We start from the raw sequence: 18,613 nt of genomic DNA, 5'->3' as shown, positions 1-18,613 counted from the left end.
TAATCATTTTTATAACTTCCATATTCTAAATTCGAACAACTTGCCTATGCTGTCAAAAGTCAGAACTAAACCTTAAATTTGTTTTTTCAATTTCTGTTTCTGTTTTCTTTCTTAATAGTATTTTACACAGGATTTAAATTTCATCAGATTTATATCATGAGTGGGAGATATTTTCTTTTTTTGTTTGATAGTTGAAATACTTTGTACCTATCAACAGTATTTCGTAAAATATAAAGCAGGCTGGGTTATACACGTTTAGATTATGGTGATGATAGTAATATAAAAAAAGAAGTGTTTATGTGGAATAGTAGCATCTATATTTGAAGTGCATGAAAGGTTGTGTGTAGGAAATGGTGAAAAGGCAAAGAAAGAGGTTAGAAATGGAGGTAGGAAATAATAAGGAGAGAGAATGAAAGTTGTATTATTTGTGGGGCAAAAGCCATGATTCAGATAATTGGAGCTTCCTGACATAAAGTCATGATTGAACTCTCCACTCCCACCCATTTTCACTCCTTTCTATATAATCCCTCCCACACACACATCTTCTCCACTTCATACTCACCCATTAACTCTCTCACAATACCTCATTCATTTCACCCAATCTCTCACCAAAATCCAATCATCTTCTCTCACAAGCCTTATCACGTTATTTGAGATGACGGCTGAAAAGGAGGATTTGGGTTTGAGTCTAAGCTTGAGCTTCCCTCACAACGCTCCAACTCCTCTTCATCTCAATCTTCTCTCCACTTCAACTTATTCTTCTTCTCCTTCAAGCCACAACCTTCACAAACCCTCTTGGAACGACCCTTTCGCTTCTTCAGGTGTGTATCAATCCATTCCCCAACCTTCGATTCTCTGTCTCTTGTTTGTTTCTAGATCTGCTCCAATTTCCTCGCACGCTTTCTTTCCTCTTTTACTCTAACCACGTAGTTTGCTTCTTTCTCAAAGAACAAAACACACCTTAGCCCAATACTTTCTGACTTTTCTTCTTTTACATTTTCCACAACTTTTACTATTCTGCACTCCTTTTCACTTTTTTCCATGCTCGTTCAAAGCCTCCTAATTTTCCAAAACATCTCAACTTTCTTCTTTATCGATTTCTGTTTTTCCTAAACGGTGTTTTTTTTTGGCATGCAGGTGAAGCTGGCTCGTTCCTCCGCGGAATCGACGTGAACCGGTTACCTTCTGCGGTTGATTGCGAAGAGGAAGCGGGTGTCTCGTCTCCAAACAGCACGGTTTCTAGCGTGAGCGAAAAGCGTAGCGAGAGGGAAGCCAACGGAGAAGAAGAGCACGACACAGAGAGAGGTTGTTTCAGAGGAATCAGCGACGAAGAAGAAGGTGAAAATTGTAGAAAGAAACTCAGACTCTCCAAAGACCAATCCATTATTCTGGAAGAGAGTTTCAAAGAACACAGCACTCTTAACCCGGTAAGGGACAAGATTCCGATCAATTTCGTACATGTTATGTCCAATGTGTGTGTTTGATGTTTATGTTTGGTTTGTTTTTGTTTTTTATTTTCTCTCTAACGTGAGTGCTTGTGTTGCGTGCAGAAACAAAAGTTGGCACTGGCGAAACAGTTGGGTCTTCGAGCAAGACAAGTGGAGGTGTGGTTCCAGAACAGAAGAGCAAGGTGGGTTCATTTCATTAATATTTGTTCGTGTTTTAGTTTGTGTTGTTGTATGGTCTTTTTCACGAGAAAAATAAAGTAAAATAAATGGAAAACTAATTTCAGGACGAAGCTGAAACAAACGGAGGTGGACTGCGAGTTTTTGAAGAGATGCTGCGAGAATCTAACGGAGGAAAACAGAAGGTTGCAGAAGGAAGTGCAAGAGCTCAGAGCACTGAAACTTTCCCCACAGTTTTACATGCACATGACTCCACCCACCACCCTCACCATGTGTCCCTCTTGCGAGCGTGTCGCTGTTCCCCCTTCCGCTGCCGTTGATGCCGCCGCGCGTCACCATCACGTGCCCCAGACCCACTCTCGGGCCTTCCCCATTGGCCCATGGGCCACCTCTGCCGCTCCTATTTCACACAGGCCCTTCGATGCGCTCCGTCCCAGATCTTGACTCGCGGAAAGAAAACGACAAAATTAAAATTAAAAAAAAAAAAAAAGAGTATGGGAAACGGTTGCAATAGTATCGGAGCCATGAATTCTGCGTTCAAAGTGTGGTCTAAGATATGGTGGTTAGGAAAACCGATTTTGTGGGTCTCAAATGTTTTGTACCAGTTTGACCCTTCGTCTTTTCTTTTGGGGCATGACCTGGTCTAGCTAGTTTAGTTAGGTTTTTTTTTAGTCTCTGATACTTACTGCGTTAAAAAAAAAAAAAAAAAAAAACTCCCTCCAATTATCGGAGGAGACTTTGTTGTAAAGTTCAATGGTCGTGATTAATTAATTAATTAATTAATTATATGTAATATAGCTTTGTTTTTGTGTAAGCAGATTTTGTTCTCATATAAAGTCAAAATTGTTGCATGTTGAAAAGATCCTGAATTGATTTGGATGATGCTGGAAACAGTGGGGGCTAACTACGTGTTTTTGGTACGAATTTGACAAAATAAAATGGGAATAAGACCTCTAAAAGGAGTTTGCCCTGAATGACCAGACAATGGTTCAAGAAATTTTGGTGGATATGGGTCCCAATTCAATTTCAAAGTTCTACATACTTGTTTTTATTAAAATTTCCCTCTCTCTACCTCGTAAGCCTATCAGGCTATTGTCTGGTTAAATTGGTTAATCAAAATGTCTTGAAAGGTGTCGTTCCCAACATTTACTCCATCATGTTCATCTCCACTCGTTAAATTTAAATACTTTCTCGTAAAAGCTAATGTATCGGTAAGAACTCTAGCTCCCATAAACAACTATGACCAAAACATCTTCACAACTACAAAAAGAAATCAAAATTTCAACACTTGTTATGCTCTAATTTCGATATATATTTATCGTCAATTTTAAATGAATAATGAATAAATATAATTATCTTAATTTAGATATGTTAATATTTTTTTAAAAATTTTATATTTTAAATTATATTTGATTAACATTTAAGTTATAATGTATTAAAAGGTATAAATAACACAAACGTGATGAATTTTAATTTGTAACCTTTTCAAACTTAAAATAAGTATGAATTTATGTTTTAAACTAATTTAAAGTAAATTGAGAGCTCGGGTAAGGTTTTATTATTGGGATGAAACTACGAAAGTCCTTAAATCTTACATGAAAAATAATATATATGGACGGTTTCTCCTTACAATTCCACACATTATAAAAATAATAGGATTATTTTTTTTTAATAGATTTTAAATTTTTTAAAAAGTTCTTTAATAAATTTTAAAATTGGTTGAAAGGACAAGAAATGGGATATAAAAATTTTTTAATTGTAAAAGATAATTTTGAAATTTTAAAATAATGTAAAGGTGTAGGAAAAAATAGGTAGAGGTGCTCAGAGAAACAACCATATATATGAGTCCAGAGAAGATTAATATGGATAGAAAAGAGAAGAAACTGGGGGTTACTCCCTCCACCCCACGTATTGCACCCTACACCTCCACGTCTCCATTTTACCCTATGGATTAACAGATATGGGAGATCCGTTTAAGCTTCAACGCACCTTGACATCCGTCTACGATTTGGTTGAGGGCTGCATTTATGAAGGAGGTCCTGTTGGGTGGGGGAGATAAGATTGAGAGGAAGAAAGCAAGGGTGATTTGGGATGATGGGTCTCAAAGGGGAGAGTAACAACAAGTTGAGGAATTTGATGGTGGTGTCGTCATCGTCGTGAGGATGAAGCTGTGGATGATACGTGCGACTACATCGGTGTTGCTATGGACCTGCATCGTTCAGTTAACGATGTTGGGTGACGTTTGCTGGCCCAGAGTCTTGAAAGGGTGGTCTTCGTGTGTTTACTTACGAATCTGCACTCACTAAGTTGTCGTCTTCTACTCCTGTAGTGCTCCCACCCAAGAGTTAGTGTTAATTGATAATTTTTTCTTTAATTTCCATCTCTTTGTTTCTCGTTTTACGTGATATTGGATTTATTTGTTTCTTCTTTTTTTTTCTTATTGTTGTTGTTGACAGGGGTATATAAGAACAATGGTTACTTGATGCTGTCGTGCAATTGAGGGCTGAAGCAAATGAGAGCAGCGATGAGTGGTGAGTGGTGGTTGGCGCATGCTTTTGAGTGATGCACTTACTTTGTGTAGATATGTGACATGGTGGCTATTGCAAGGTGTTTAAACGTGATTAAACAAAAAAGAAGGAAAAGAAGAAAAGAGGAGAAGACAATTGTGTAAAAAGAGGAGAGATTATAAAGTGGAGATGTTGAAATATTACAGGGAAGGAGAAGGAGAGTATATGGGGGTGTAGGATTTTTTTTTTAAAATAAAAAGGATAATTTTGGAAATTTAAAAAATATGTAGAGGTGTAGGGAGCAAACGGGGAGGTGGAGGGAGTAACTCCCAAGAAACTGACGTTTAAGCCCAAATAGAATTTGAAATGTGGTTTTAATGCCCCGATTAAATTGGGCCGTAACCCGACTCATATACGAACCCAATAAAATGAAATGAAATGTTAGAACGAAAAAACAAAAACAAAAAAAGTGTTTCAAAAACCCTCCAATTCCAATCTGTATTTCCCTCTACGAGACACAGAGTAGTTCTGTTGGGAGCATGGACGCCTTCCTTCACTGAAATAAATCCGCACCGTTTCGTAATCTCGCACCTCATTTCGGTGTTCTGCAAAATTTATCTGAGTTCACCGTTTGGTTATCTCTGAGACATGGACAGGCGGCTCAACGGACTCACCGTTTCGTCGAGTTCCAACGGCGGCTCCGCCGCAGTAAGATCTTCATCTCCGACGCTGCAACCGAACTACAGTAGCCGACTAGTTCAGGTACGATCTAGTTCTCTCAATTTTAACTTCCGCGCTCCTTGTTGCTGAACTACTTCGTAAACCCTAGCTGTCTGTCACCAACATGCTGTTTGGCTGGGAGTTTTGTATTCCTACCTTTTCCTTTCTCATTTCAACTGGTACACATGTTTTGTTAATGTTTGAATTATGAAAGGCTTCTGCTATTGCTGCTGTTTCTGCAAGTCTAATTAGCCGTACCAGTTTATATTTTCTTTCATTGAAATCATGTGCTTCAGCTATAGTTTTACTCTTTCTGTCGGCGTGCTAACGTTGGAGTGGGCTTTTTTTATTCTGTTTGCAATGCTTTTAGATTCGTAGTTGTTGAGTTAGACTCAGGTGGCAACCTTGACCTGTATACTGTGAATGGAGATCAACAGTGTAGTAATTTAGGAGCCAAACCTAATAAATAATTGAACATTTGTCGTTTAATTACATATTCTTAATTTTATAAAGTTTTTACTTCTCCATCCTTAAAAGACCAGAGGGGATGAATTGTTATTGTTTGTGGCCTGAGTGCTTGTTTTGATACGATAATGAGTAGTGCATCCTACTTAATTATGTTCATGGATTTGGTTGTATGGCATTTCACCGTTTCTTTTCACATGCTGGGAAATGAAAAATTGTATTTAAGCTGCAAAATTTAAAAATGGATTACTTCTTGGTTTGTGAGATGACAGCTTGTTATGGTGGGATGATGACCAGTGAGTTAACCTGATAATTTTGATTTTAAGAATCATGCATCCTGGTTATTCATTTCAAAGGCTTCATTTGGTTGGTTTAAGTCTGAGTGCCTGTTGTGCCTTTTTCCGAAGCTGGAAAATTACAAGATTGAATTTATGCTTTAATTGAGTTAATTTTCACGTTACTAGTGCAATATAGAGGTTAGTGTTTCAAATTTGTGAAATATATAACTACCATATTGAGATAATATCAGAAAATAAATCACTTTTGATGTTTGATTTCAGGATACACTGGAACACTTGGCATCCATCGATCTGATTGACTTGTGCAAAGAAGCCAAAGTTGAGCGCTGCCGGGCAACTCGAGACTTGAGAAGTTGTGGTCGCTATGTCCATCATGTCTTGAATTCATGTGGGCATGCCTCTTTATGTGAGGAATGTAGTCAACGGTGTGATATCTGTCCAATTTGTAGAGTCCCCATATCTAAAAGTGGTGCTAAACTGCATCTCCGACTTTATTATGAGTGCATTGAAGCTGGCCTTATTTCAAAAAGGTTTGATGAGAGATTTCAGGAAATAGAAGACGGGGAGAAACAACTAAATGCTGATGTCCATCACCTTTATTCTTTGTTTGATGTTGCACTTGAGAATAACTTGGTTTCTTTAATTTGCCATTGTATCCTTTTCTGCATTACTCCTTTTCTTTGCATATTTAATTTTATTAGTAATTCGTTTATTAATATTTAAAATATAAATGGATATCAATTGGTAAGTACGGTGAAATGATACAAATACATTTTTTTTCCAATTAATCCTATATACCAAGAAAATTTAAGTTTACTTTTCTCCTCTATCCTCCGCCTTTTCATATTTGTCCCACTGTTCTGTGGCGTTCCCTTGTCTCCACTTTTGCATTTTCTTGACCATAACTTTTATAGACATCACAGATGTCTGTATGGATGAAACTGCTGTTTCCAGTGATCCAGTCATAGCGTTTCTGTTGGATGAAGTGGTAGTGAAGGACTGGTGCAAGAGAACGTTCAAAAACATCATTACTGAACTGCAGGGAATTTGTATCCTTAAACCTTGTTTTTGTTGTTGATTTCTAAAGCCAATTATTAGTATGACCTTTTTCCATAGTATAATTTGTGGTCCCTTACATTTTTCACTAGATAATATGGATGTTTATGCCATGAAAGAGAGATTGAGTTTACTTCTGAAATTTTCATTACACTTGAAAGGCATATCAAATGTGCTAGACATTTTGGATTCATCTTTTAAGGGTACTCTTTCAGCACAACTTCATGACTTGCACCATCTTCAAGAGAGCATCTTAAAGACAAAGCAGGTTTAATTTGCTAGAATTTAGGTTCAATGGAGTTATGTATAACTGTTGTGCTCGTAGCTTTAATAATTGAGCTTTTACACATTCCTTGCATGGCTGATGGGATGTCAAGTCATCGGGATAAGTGCTTATTATCTAGTTTTTAAATGGGATTGCTATTTTTGTTTCTTGTGTTGTGTTCTTTAAATGATATCCCCTGTTTTTGTTGAAAGGTGTTCTATACCCGATCTTTAAAATTGTGGATCACAATGGGTAACTTGTTGTGCTGCAGCTCACTGTGATGTATGTAAGAGGGATGTTTGTAGAAATGACTGATATTTGGCCTTACATTATTATTAATATTGCTTATAAAGAGTGGTTGACTAGATTTATACTGCCTCTTTCTATCTGTATATTGCTTAAAAATAGAGTATCTCATCACAATGTCAATTCTGTTAATTAATTTAAATGTTGTTCTACACAGCATATGGATATTATTATTTGGTGTATAAGACATGAATTTTTGGAGGGAGTGAGATCACGTTTTACTGATAATTCATCATGGTCATCGGATGTTCGGATGCGGAAATCAGAAGCAATAAGACGATCCTGGCCTGATGCAATAAATCAATCTATGGAGTCATCGGGACATGATGGATCTCTATTTATTGAAGATGCATTGAATAATCTTGATCTGGAGGAGGGGTTTATGAATGGAACTGTGGAAGGATTAGAAATTGCATCCTTGCAAAAGGATGGTGCATCATTTTTGGGGTCAAATACTGACCAGGTGCTGGGTTACTACCCATTCAAAAATCTACGTTCTGCTGCTGACTTGCTCTTTTTACATGGAGGCTCTGATATGGTGATTGCTAAACAGGCCATTGTATCCTTTTACCTGGAACTTCTATTGTTAGTGTAGAACTATGTTTGTTTCTGCTAATTAGAGTTCTTATTTAAAACAATACTTCTTCCATTCCTTAACATCTGTAGTTTCTATATTATTTGTATGATCGTCACTGGACAATTCCTGAAGAAGAGTGGACATTCATACTGGAGGATTTCGCAGCTACATTTAGTATTAGTAGGCACTCATTACTTGAGTCTTTGACTTTTTATCTTTTGGATGATCACACAGAGGAGGCTTTACAGGTAACATTTTACCCAATATTGAAATTATTTGTATCCATGTTACATTACTGATTTGCCTTGTAGTGCTAACTAATGATGTGAATAGCATTATAATTAGGAAAATGTATGGGGCCCATATATTAATAATCACGTTGGAATTTCATTCGTGACCTTGATTCTAGAGCTGTAAAATGTGATCAGGATTTATTTGGGTCTTCCTTTCATCTCTTTTATTTATAAGGGATGTTATCTTGTTTTTACTCAAAAGTAAAACGTGTAATTTGATAATGGCTCTGCGAGTTTCCTCTTCTCCATATAGGAGGTTAAAAGGAAGCTAGGACTTTGCTGGAAGTATTTTGTATCATGTTAGTATTGGATATAGAAGGGCACTTGTTCCTTCTAGATTTTTTTAGTGAACTTACGCTAATAATATTATTATTCTGTTAGGAAGCTTGTCGTCTTCTTCCTGAAATAACTGGTCCAACATCACATCCTAAAATTGCCGAAGTACTGCTAGAAAGGGGTAGCCCTGATACAGCTCTCATGGTTTTGAGGTGGGCCGGGCGTGATGGTGGACCACATATGACTTCACTCAGGGATGCTGTCACTGCAGTGCGGGTGAGGGTTGAGTGTGGGCTTCTGACTGAAGCATTTATGCACCAGAGAATTCTCTCCACCAGAGTGAAGGAAAAGAATTTCAATAAAAGAGCATCTGGGGATGCCTCTCAGAAACTAAAAGGCCAATGTAGTAATTGGGTGGAGGTCTTGGTGACTGAGATTTGTTGCCTCTGCATTAGGAGGAATTTGGTGGATCGAATGATAGAATTGCCATGGAATTCTGAGGAAGAGGTTTACATACATAAATGTCTTTTTGATTTTGCTATTGAAGACCCGATAAGGACAACTGGAAATCTACTTGTGGTGTTTTATTTTCAGGTACTTAATTTAATTAGCTGGTTTCTTGTCCAACATTGCTGCTCCTGGTTTATTGATCTTGTTAGTTAGTGCATTTGTCTTACAGTCTTTTCTGTTTTTACATTGGGAATCTTGACGTGTTATTCTGCCAGCCAATGTTGAGTTCAGTAAAATATCATGCATATGATACAACACTATTGAGTATCTATTTTACATGGCTTAATCTTTTATAACAAAACAATTCCTCCTTCATCAATCTTTAGCATCAACCAATTTCCTATCTTTGCTAGGCAAATCCCCCATCCAAGGGCAAATATAATTCCTACTCCCTTGACCTGTTTTGATCCACTGCTGAGAGAGAATCATATGCCAAAAGTGTATGCGATCCTTATGCTGAATTTGAATTGTGTTAGCTTAACATGCAACTTGCTGCCTGGATTTTCTTGACAGAATCCTCGTCTATAATCTTGTATATGGTCAGCTCATCCATACCTACAACACAGCAAAAAATATGGATATGAGTGATGTAGCCTGACCTTTACCTCTTTCTTGTATAGATGTGATATCTGGTTTCTGAAGCTTGATCTATAAATCATAAAGTTCTGTTAGCCTCAATGTCAATATGAAATTTCTACATATCCCACTTCTCTACTCGATTATCATTTCCATTGTAAATATGTATGAAGTTCATTTTGCTTCTTAAAAGGTATTATAGCGTAGTTTAGCATACCTGAGAAAGAATTTCCCCCTTATATATTTATCTGGGTTTCAGCGCCACAGATACTCAGAGGCATATCAAGTTCATATTAAACTTGAAAAGGTGGAGCAAGACAGCATTTCAAAAGGTTCTGTAAGTGAGGAGTTTCTGCCAAAATTAGAAAAGGCTATTCAGTGGAGAAGCAATTTGATTGTAAGTGATTTAAATTATTTAATTATTAAGAAAATGTTCTCTGGTGCAAACTTTTTATTTATGCATGTTCGGAGAAAATGTCATTCTTAGACTGGATTTTTTGTCATTTGATCTTTTGAATAAAACAGAATAGATGCTTGGAGTTGTTGCCAGAAGTTGAGCAGCAGCAACTGAGGAGTGGAAACTTGACTGAGGGTGCTGTGAGTTCTTCTGAAGAAGTTGAAGTTCCGGACAAATTTGATATTCCTCAGATTCCGGATTCCTTGTCCACCAGTTTATTGATTCCTTCATCTGTAAATTCTTCCCTCTTGTTGCATAGAGACCATCCAACTGGCTTGTTGAGTTCATCGACTTTTGGAACTTCGGCCAAAATAGGCATGTCTTTCCCCAATACTGGCCCTGAGCTTGGTAATTTTGGTTCCTCGTCTCATCATCATGATGGGCTTTTTACCAGTAGTGAGAGGGTTCTAAGTCATCAAGGTAAAATTTCCAAAAATTTTAGATTTGATAATACTCCAACGAATAATAGGATCCATTTCATGAATGGTTCACCTCTCAAGGGATTTAAGAGGACATCACCAAGCAATTCCCACGACAATGTGTCAGATAAAGTCTCTCCTGGAGTTGAAAGAAACCTACGCTTTGGACATAATCAAACTACCAGTAGTCCTTTGTACTCATGGAAGGCTGGAGTTAACCCTGTTACTAGATCCACACTTAGCTATCCTAAAGAATTTGCAAATGATCTCCCAAATGTATCTGGCAGGAGTGTCCGATCACATAAAGATGATAGAAGTTGGAACGTGGGGTCCACTGATGATCCGATGGATGTTTCTCACGGGTAAATATCTAGTTACCCATTTCTTTCTCACATTTTTTGTCATATTGCGTTTTTTGAATAATTTGTGTCTAAGAAGATATTTGCGCTAATATAATGCTTTTTAATATTCACCGAAAATGGTGTACTATTTTCGTAAACTGAATCCATTGTGTCTTTTATTATATCTTTAGCCTCGTGGAGAAGAAATTAAATACTGAAGAAAACATCAATGGTGGTCCTAGATGGAGATCTGATGAAGCGAGTGATGAGGAATATGATGTGAATCTGGGAAGAGCTATGGACATGGCTTATTATGCAACTCCTCTAAATCGAACAACAAGACGAAGCAGAGTGGTCAGGAGATGAAAACTAAACTTTCTGGTTAAAGGTTTCGGTTAAATTTTCTGGGAAGAAACAAGAAAATGCATGTTAGCGAGTTTTTTAGATGAGAGCTTCACTTTTTCGGAACTCGGGTTTTTACTTATAAATTTATGCTGGTTTCCGTTGTGCAGTTAATATTCGATGAAGAATATTTTAATGCAAAAGGTGCATTTTTTGTATCCCATTCCTTCAATGTTAATCCACGTTATTTATTTTCTATTTTGGGAGAGTGGTTCGGTTAAAATGAATTTGAGATAATATCGTTTCGTGTTGACGACCCTTACGTGTGTGTCGATGACATCATTTAGGTTCAATCCTATTCATTTTTCATTTTAAAGTCATGCAAATTTAACGTATCTATCTATCTATCTATTATTATTATTTATCTAACATTTCATAGATTATTAAGTTCGGGTTTAAAGGAGAAAAATCGAGATATTTTTTGGAAACTTTTTTATATTATGCTTGTTTAGTTTATGAAGGTTTTGAGTAAAAAGTGTGAATTTAAGGATTTTGGAATTAAAAGAAAAGAGAGATTGCTGAAAAAAATTGTTTAATTTAAAAAGAAAAAGAAGTGAATTGGTTTGAAGAAGTTTAGAAAATCAGAATTGCGCATAAAGTACAGATCTGGTTGATGTTCTGCAGGGATAAAGTAGAAGGCGAAGCTTGCCGGTTTTTTAAAAAATGAATAAAATACCTATACAATAAAAAAAACATATAAAATAGTAATAATAATAAAATGATAAAATAAAATAACAATAGAATACGAATTTGGATATGGGCTGATCCATTCGAAAATTTCTTGTACACCGTATGATTTCACAATACACCACAACATTTTGACAATCTATCTGTTGTTTGTACCACAATTTTCATTTACTCTACTTTCACTTTCTAGTGTATTTTGGGCCGTTGGACTGCAAATATTTTAGTCTGTGACTGTGTTCAGTATTTGTTCTGCTATTCCCACTCCCATTTTCCTTATTTTTATGTCAGACTTAATAACATGCACCCCTACATTTTACCATCCTTGCACTATTCTTTAATATTTGGGCTGAACTTATGTTATTTTAGCCCTTGTTTCAATTTGTATACTCACAATGGTTTTACTATTTATCATTCCATATTTTCACATATACCATTTTCTTTACTTTTAGTCAAAATTACAAATTAAAATCACAATGGTTAAGAGTCTTTGACTTATTCGATAACTAGATTTTTTATTTTTTATTTTAAATTTTTATTCGTTTAAATTTATTTAAAAACATTAAATATCATGTTAAATCTTGGACTTTTTGATAATTAAAGTTTTCATTCATTTAATACTTAAAAATTGATTATCATGTTGGGTTTTGGATTCTTTTTGTTAATTAAAATTTCATAATAATTTTGAAGATTATTAATTAGCATGCTAAGTTTTGGATTTGCTTAATAATTAGCATCTTCATAAAAATCTCAAAATTATCAACCTTCAAACCTATTTTTTAAAACAATTAAGAACTTCGCTGTTTTTTTATTAAATCATTTTTTCTCAAATAATTTTTAAAGAATTACATAACTCTCATTTCTTATTTTGAACTGAAAAGATTTGCAGGGGTAAACTCAATTATTGTCAAGTCCAAATAAAAATTTAAAAAATATTTTTATTATTAACTCGTACTTGCTAGGGAAATATTAATACTTTTGTCATCCATATGTAACTAAACTCTCAAACTCGATCCACCTACTATCATAATTTGGATTTTTTTTTATAGTTTTCTTTAATAAATTATGATTGTTAAATTTGTGACTCCTATATATTTTTATATAAAATTTATATTTGGGTCCCGACGTGGGTTGGTTAATGGTAATACATAATAACTAGGAAAACATGTGTGTGTGTTTGCATTTTATATTGCTTTAGCATCTTTATGTTTTAATTTTTTTACCCCATTATTTTATTTTAATAAATTAATTTATTTTGCGTTAAAGCAGAAGATATATGGTTTAATTTCTAACAATATATATTAACATATTTTTATTTGTAGAAGATAGATAAATTATTTTTATGAAGTAGTGGTCATTATTTCCTCTTCTGTTATAATTATATTAAAGTATTATTAACGTAGAAATAAAAAAATACTGCGTATACTAAGAATAGAAATCTTAGTTAATAATAGGGAAATAATGGTGCTCAATCCCGCATATCTCGGTTTTCATAGCGTTTAGATAAAACAAGACAGATACACAAGCAACGTTTAAAAAATAAATATAAAAAAATAAAACGTTTCTTGTGTGCGATTTATTCGTATGTTCTTGTAAAGAAATTATTATGATAATATTGCTGATGATATTTTGATCATGGTGTAAAAGTCAAGAAAGTGAAAGAAAGACAAATATGACAAGATAGGTATAGAAGACAAACTGAAAATACAATATAAAATAAATATTATAATTTAATTACATCTTTTTATCCATGTAATAGGATAATTAGGAAGTGTATTGGGTGTTAGGGAGGATCGGTCGGCTCAGAAGACATGCCAAGTCATGATAACCTAAGTTGACGATTATTCTGAGTTCTGAGTCCGTACAGTAACAGTCCGTCAATCCTCACTAGAAATGAAGGATGTTCGGTCGATACGGTCGGCATGAGATTTAATCATATGAATATTAAGGTAATTAATGATTAATGTAGTGAGTGGTGATTAAAAAATCGTTAATCATAAATCCATGTCAAACAATTATAAATACAGGTCAAAGATAAGAGGTAAGGGGTTCTTTTCTCTGCATTCATTGCGCATTTATTACTGTTCTATGCTGACTTGAACATCAAAGGACCTTTGACAGGTATCTGACTGGATATAATTCATTTAAAGGAAGAATCGGACGATGTTCATGAAAACTGCTAAGAGAATTAGACAGCTTTGAAGACAAATTGTGTAGGTATTGAGAATAACTCGACTCCAAAATATAATCTGGATTTGAAAAGTTGGAGCTTGAAAAACCTCAAAACCTATTAGATGTATAATAAATAGGTGAAAATCAATTTATCTCATCAATGTTGTTGTTGAAAATTCTATATAAAATATAAGACAATTTCAATATATATAAAATAAATGAATAAGGTTATGTAAATTTTTAACTTTTAGTTTTTATCGGCAATATTAAGTAAAGCCAAAAACTCCTTCGTAAGGAAACAAACCCCATATGACACGCATTGCTATTAATATTAAGAAAATTGGAGGCAATCCGGAATCGTGATCTTATTTCGTAAGGAATAGGAAACATATTCAATATAATAATATTGACATTAATATTAAAAGATAATGATTGGAGGGAACTACATACACATTAATTTGGTAAGACTGAAGAAGTTGAGATTGTTAGAACTAAGAAGGAAACATGAAGCTCCCTGTAATTGATCTCTCTTCACGTGATTCTCTTTCCACTGCCATTGCTATTCGTCAGGTTCTTACTTTCTCTTAATTAATCATCAAATAATGTTCATAATTACGATTGCATTAATTGGTGATGGTTTTGAAGTGTGTTAATATAACGTAATAGGCGTGCATTGAGTATGGCTTCTTTTACCTTGTTAACCACGGAGTGGAGAATGAACTGGGCAAAGCTTTTGATCAGAGTAGAAGCTTCTTCTCACTTCCAATGGATCACAAAATGAAGTTGGCTCGCAAGGAATTCAGAGGTTACACTCCTCTCGATCCTGCCTTAGGCCTCCATGGTATATATATATTCTTCCTTTCCTTTACAAAGAGGAATCTTTCATTTTCTAGTTACAAAGACAGTAAACTAATATATTCTGATGCATCATGATCAGGTGATTCGAAAGAAAGCTATTATATTGGTCCTATTGCAGATACAAATGCTAAGCTTAATCAATGGCCTTCTGAAGGTTTACTTCTGCTGTTTTCGTTTTACATATATTTCTGGTTTCTAACTTCTACGTCAGCTTTATTTGAGATATTTCTTCTTGCAAGGACACCTCAGAATCACTTGCAAATTGGAGATCATCAATGGAATCATTCTACTGGAAACTCTTGTTAGTGTCTTTTGCTTTAGCAGTCATATATATATATATATATATATATATATATCATGAATATTGTTAATGACCAAGGAAATAAAAATAGCAGCATTTTTTGTTTTTTTTTTTCAGCTTTTTACCCCCTTTTGCATGTAATCTAATCAGAATACTATTACTTTTCTCTGAACTGTAGCATTTTAATTGATGTATTTTATTATTATTATTATTATTAGCATTTGCATTTACATGAAATATTACAGTTCTCAATATATATATATATATATATATATATATATATATATATATATATATATATATATATATATATATATATATATATATATATAACAGTGCTTATTGATTGGAAAAAAGTAAGAAGAACAAAAAATTTAGTCTTCTAATTAGAAATTCTGATGTGTATTTAATTGGACTTAGAATTATATTAAAGAATCCTCTCTGCATGTGTATTTTAGAAGTTATTAATGTTGTTTTCCTGTGACACAGTGAAGCTGGAAAAAAGCTGTTTTCTCTAATTGCGCTGTCCTTGAATTTGGATCAACATTTCTTTGAAAAGATTGGTGCCATTGATAAGCCATCAGCTTTTCTTCGCCTTCTGCGCTATCCAGGTTCATTTTTAACCTACAATTCTCTTTCCCAACTTCTTCCGGTTACTCTGATCATATAGCATCACACATGTTTGTTAATTTGCTTCAAAGAACCTGCGCATTTGGTAGTGCTTTATTTATCTATCTTAGCTATTAACATAAATGGTTACACTTGTTGATATTGTTGGTAGGTGAAACGGGAGATCATGAAGAGATATGTTCTGCACATTCAGATGTTGGGGCACTCACCCTTCTCATCACTGACGGAGTCCCTGGACTACAGGTTCTTCTCACTGTCCCTTTTCCTAATAATCCTTTACACTTATTCATATTTATTGTTACTATTTCATCCACTAATTAATTTCTACTATTTGTAGATTTTTAATTTATATATCAAAATCAATTCTTATATTCAAGGACTTGAGCATTTCATTATACTGTTTTCAGATCTGTCGGGACAAATCAAAGGAACCACAAGTCTGGGAGGATGTGTCTTACATGGAGGGGTGAGTTCATGAAGATATATGATAAGTTTCTGCACAATTTATTGATACTTGGAAAACAGTTTGAATCTCGGTCAAATGTGTTATCTATTTACACTAAATGTACAATTATAGTGTTCATGATTTGAGTTGCATGTTCAGGGCATTTATTGTGAACATCGGGGACTTGATGGAGAGGTGGACAAATTGTTTATACCAGTAATCTCATTACCCATCAATCTTATCTTGTTTGTTTTACAAATAATATTTATAAATTTCAATTATCTGCCATTAATTTTATAGGTCAACACTGCACCGGGTTAAACGAACTGGCAAAGAACGCTACTCAGTAATCCACTAATCAGAAACTACTGTGTTTTTTATTCACACCAAAAATTTGCAATTTTTGTGGTTATGTTTAGTAAATTTTGACCATGTTTATGGTGAATTTTTTCACTTAATTAACATGATTTGCTAATATGTTTGAAACTTGTTTTTGGTAGATAGCTTTTTTCTTAGACCCTCATCCTGACTGCGTTGTTGAATGCATCGAAACTTGTTGTAGCCAATCGTCCCCTCCAAGGTAGAAATAAGTTCGTTCTCTTACTCTGATTCGAATATCTCGTAACAATTCATAGAACATAAACATGACCTAACAACATTATTTTAGTTTTTGTTTCTAGTTTCATACATTTTTCTTAAATTTTAGTTCCTGGTTGATAGAAACTTTTTCTGTGTTTCACTGCAGATTCTCTCCAATCCGCAGTGGAGACTACATGGATGAACGTCTTGCAATCACACCAGTCTGAAATTTATCTCAAAAGAAAGATGTTATTGGCAAAAGACCGATTAATAATGAGAAGTTGTTGTGTATGATTGTGATAACTATGTAAAATGGGAGTTGTTTTATACATTTAGTAGTACTAATTTTAAAAAATATATTTATAATTATTAAAGTGAAAAAAGAGAAGATATAACCATCATTCATTAATTATATTTTTCAACGTTTATCCATTTTAATAAATTTTAATGAAAATAACAAATAAAAAGCATTCCTCGTCAACAGAAGGAATAAAAGTCTGTCCATGCCTTCTAATTTTTCCCATTTTTTAGTAGAGAATTTCATTACTTTTTAGGATATTTAAATTGGCTTTACTTTAAATTTTCTACTTTTTTAATATTTTTGTTTAAATAAAAAAATTAATTTCATTAAATTATTATCAAATCCAAATTCAAAAAATATTTAAATATTTGCATTAAAAAATGTTAATAGAAATTATATACACTAATATTGATAAATATGTTTGTTGAAAAATTTCTAATTACATTAAAAAAATTAACAAACTTTTAACAACTAATAAAAAATATGTTGATAATAAAAAAAATTGTAGATATAAAAATAATGATGATGATAAATGTTAAAAGAAAAATTTACTTTATATTTGTAGAAACATAGTTCCTCTAATAAAAAAAAAAATATCTAAACGAACAATAATTATAATATAAAATAAAAAAAAAATAACCTTAACAAACTAAATAAAAATTAATTTCTATTAATGTTAATAAAAAAATCAATGTTAACTGGAAAATAATCATAACAATAATGTTTTAATTTTATAAATTCTACAATGTCTCGCCTAAAATTTAGTTAAGAAAATAATACGAAATATAAAACTTGAATTACGATGTGTAACATCCCAAAATAGGTGTATAATTCATACCAAATGGAATGCAACATATTATCATAATAGAAAGCAGTTAGGAGTAGAAAATAACTGTATAAGTATAAATTACAGTTATCCAAAATAGAGGAAAAATTAAAACGACAAGTAACTCAAGTACAAAGGTCCAAGGTTTTGCAAAATATGATAAGCTAAAAAGAAATAAACAACAAGATCGCCCAAGCACTAGGTGCTGGATCTTCCTCGGTCTCCAATGCCTACTCCAGAGGTACATCATCACCTACTGCTCACATCCAAAGGATTGGATGATCATCGCAAGGGGGGAAGCAAACACACACAACATACAAGTACAAGGGTGAGCTAGGTTTCAAACGAACATACAAATCATAGCAAAGTGATCAAACATTACCGAAAACATAATTTCACATGTAAACATACAAGTCATCATAATCACAGGCACTTAGTTCATAATTTAACTGATCAATCATCTTATCATGCGAAGACTCCTAGACACGTCCGGACATAGAATGAATGTAGAGCTGGGGCGGGTTGTGCACTTGTGATGGCCCTACTGCTTTGCAAAGCCATTGCCGAGGGGTTCCACCCGACCATACACAAGGCTAGTCTGTTACCGTAGTATAGGCCTACAGTGAAAGCGCCTACCCTAGGACCTCCCACTACTCCCACCACACGCGTCGATCTTCTCTAAGTGAGAATGAAAGACCGTTGGAGTGTTAGGGATAACCCCCC

At 34.1% G+C, this 18,613-nt stretch overlaps 3 protein-coding genes across 5 annotated transcripts; all 3 read left to right on the top strand.

The window, feature by feature from the left end:
- The first annotated feature begins 387 nt into the window (after positions 1–387).
- LOC106776417 (homeobox-leucine zipper protein HAT4) lies at positions 388–2,439 on the top strand. The gene is made up of 4 exons (XM_014663871.2): positions 388–821; positions 1,138–1,427; positions 1,551–1,630; positions 1,733–2,439. The coding sequence occupies exons 1-4, from the start codon at positions 656–658 to the stop codon at positions 2,067–2,069; spliced, it is 873 nt and encodes a 290-aa protein (XP_014519357.1). The 5' UTR covers positions 388–655; the 3' UTR covers positions 2,070–2,439.
- A 2,138-nt stretch (positions 2,440–4,577) lies between these two features.
- Positions 4,578–11,331, top strand: LOC106777810 (E3 ubiquitin-protein ligase HOS1). Of its 2 annotated transcripts, none has more exons than XM_014665571.2 (10): positions 4,578–4,894; positions 5,878–6,268; positions 6,531–6,665; positions 6,765–6,940; positions 7,401–7,802; positions 7,910–8,068; positions 8,495–8,983; positions 9,735–9,872; positions 10,001–10,713; positions 10,884–11,331. In XM_014665571.2, exons 1-10 carry the CDS (start codon positions 4,781–4,783, stop codon positions 11,056–11,058), a joined length of 2,892 nt encoding a protein of 963 aa, XP_014521057.1. In that variant the 5' UTR covers positions 4,578–4,780; the 3' UTR covers positions 11,059–11,331. The 2 variants fall into 2 exon arrangements, with proteins under 2 accessions (XP_014521057.1, XP_022631758.1); XM_022776037.1 differs by lacking the exon at positions 10,884–11,331 and having other exon boundaries at positions 10,001–10,352; positions 10,433–10,572.
- A 3,073-nt stretch (positions 11,332–14,404) lies between these two features.
- LOC106777371 (2-oxoglutarate-Fe(II) type oxidoreductase) lies at positions 14,405–17,092 on the top strand. Of its 2 annotated transcripts, none has more exons than XM_014664952.2 (11): positions 14,405–14,520; positions 14,617–14,791; positions 14,888–14,962; positions 15,058–15,109; positions 15,599–15,720; positions 15,891–15,982; positions 16,147–16,205; positions 16,344–16,379; positions 16,485–16,530; positions 16,685–16,764; positions 16,930–17,092. In XM_014664952.2, the coding sequence occupies exons 1-11, from the start codon at positions 14,455–14,457 to the stop codon at positions 16,988–16,990; spliced, it is 864 nt and encodes a 287-aa protein (XP_014520438.1). In that variant the 5' UTR covers positions 14,405–14,454; the 3' UTR covers positions 16,991–17,092. The 2 variants fall into 2 exon arrangements, with proteins under 2 accessions (XP_014520438.1, XP_014520437.1); XM_014664951.2 differs by having other exon boundaries at positions 16,344–16,400.
- Positions 17,093–18,613: the final 1,521 nt, after the last annotated feature.

Source organism: Vigna radiata, chromosome 11 (genome assembly GCF_000741045.1).
Source record: "Vigna radiata var. radiata cultivar VC1973A chromosome 11, Vradiata_ver6, whole genome shotgun sequence".
In the NCBI taxonomy this organism is placed as follows: Eukaryota; Viridiplantae; Streptophyta; class Magnoliopsida; order Fabales; family Fabaceae; genus Vigna; species Vigna radiata.
The sequence above is the reverse complement of the archived record's forward strand: the minus strand, read 5'-3'. Positions and strand labels throughout refer to the sequence as shown.

Bases quoted from the DNA above. Each gene is read 5' to 3' on its own strand.
- LOC106776417 (XM_014663871.2), top strand. From the start codon at position 656: ATGACGGCTGAAAAGGAGGATTTGGGTTTGAGTCTAAGCTTGAGCTTC. The intron at 1,428-1,550 runs GTAAGGGACAAG...TGTTGCGTGCAG, and splicing joins AACACAGCACTCTTAACCCG to AAACAAAAGTTGGCACTGGC. The intron at 1,631-1,732 runs GTGGGTTCATTT...AACTAATTTCAG, and splicing joins TTCCAGAACAGAAGAGCAAG to GACGAAGCTGAAACAAACGG.
- LOC106777810 (XM_014665571.2), top strand. From the start codon at position 4,781: ATGGACAGGCGGCTCAACGGACTCACCGTTTCGTCGAGTTCCAACGGC. The intron at 6,269-6,530 runs GTATCCTTTTCT...TAACTTTTATAG, and splicing joins GGTTTCTTTAATTTGCCATT to ACATCACAGATGTCTGTATG. The intron at 9,873-10,000 runs GTAAGTGATTTA...TGAATAAAACAG, and splicing joins AGTGGAGAAGCAATTTGATT to AATAGATGCTTGGAGTTGTT.
- LOC106777371 (XM_014664951.2), top strand. From the start codon at position 14,455: ATGAAGCTCCCTGTAATTGATCTCTCTTCACGTGATTCTCTTTCCACT. The intron at 16,401-16,484 runs GTAATCTCATTA...TTAATTTTATAG, and splicing joins TGGACAAATTGTTTATACCA to GTCAACACTGCACCGGGTTA. The intron at 16,531-16,684 runs GTAATCCACTAA...TGTTTTTGGTAG, and splicing joins CTGGCAAAGAACGCTACTCA to ATAGCTTTTTTCTTAGACCC.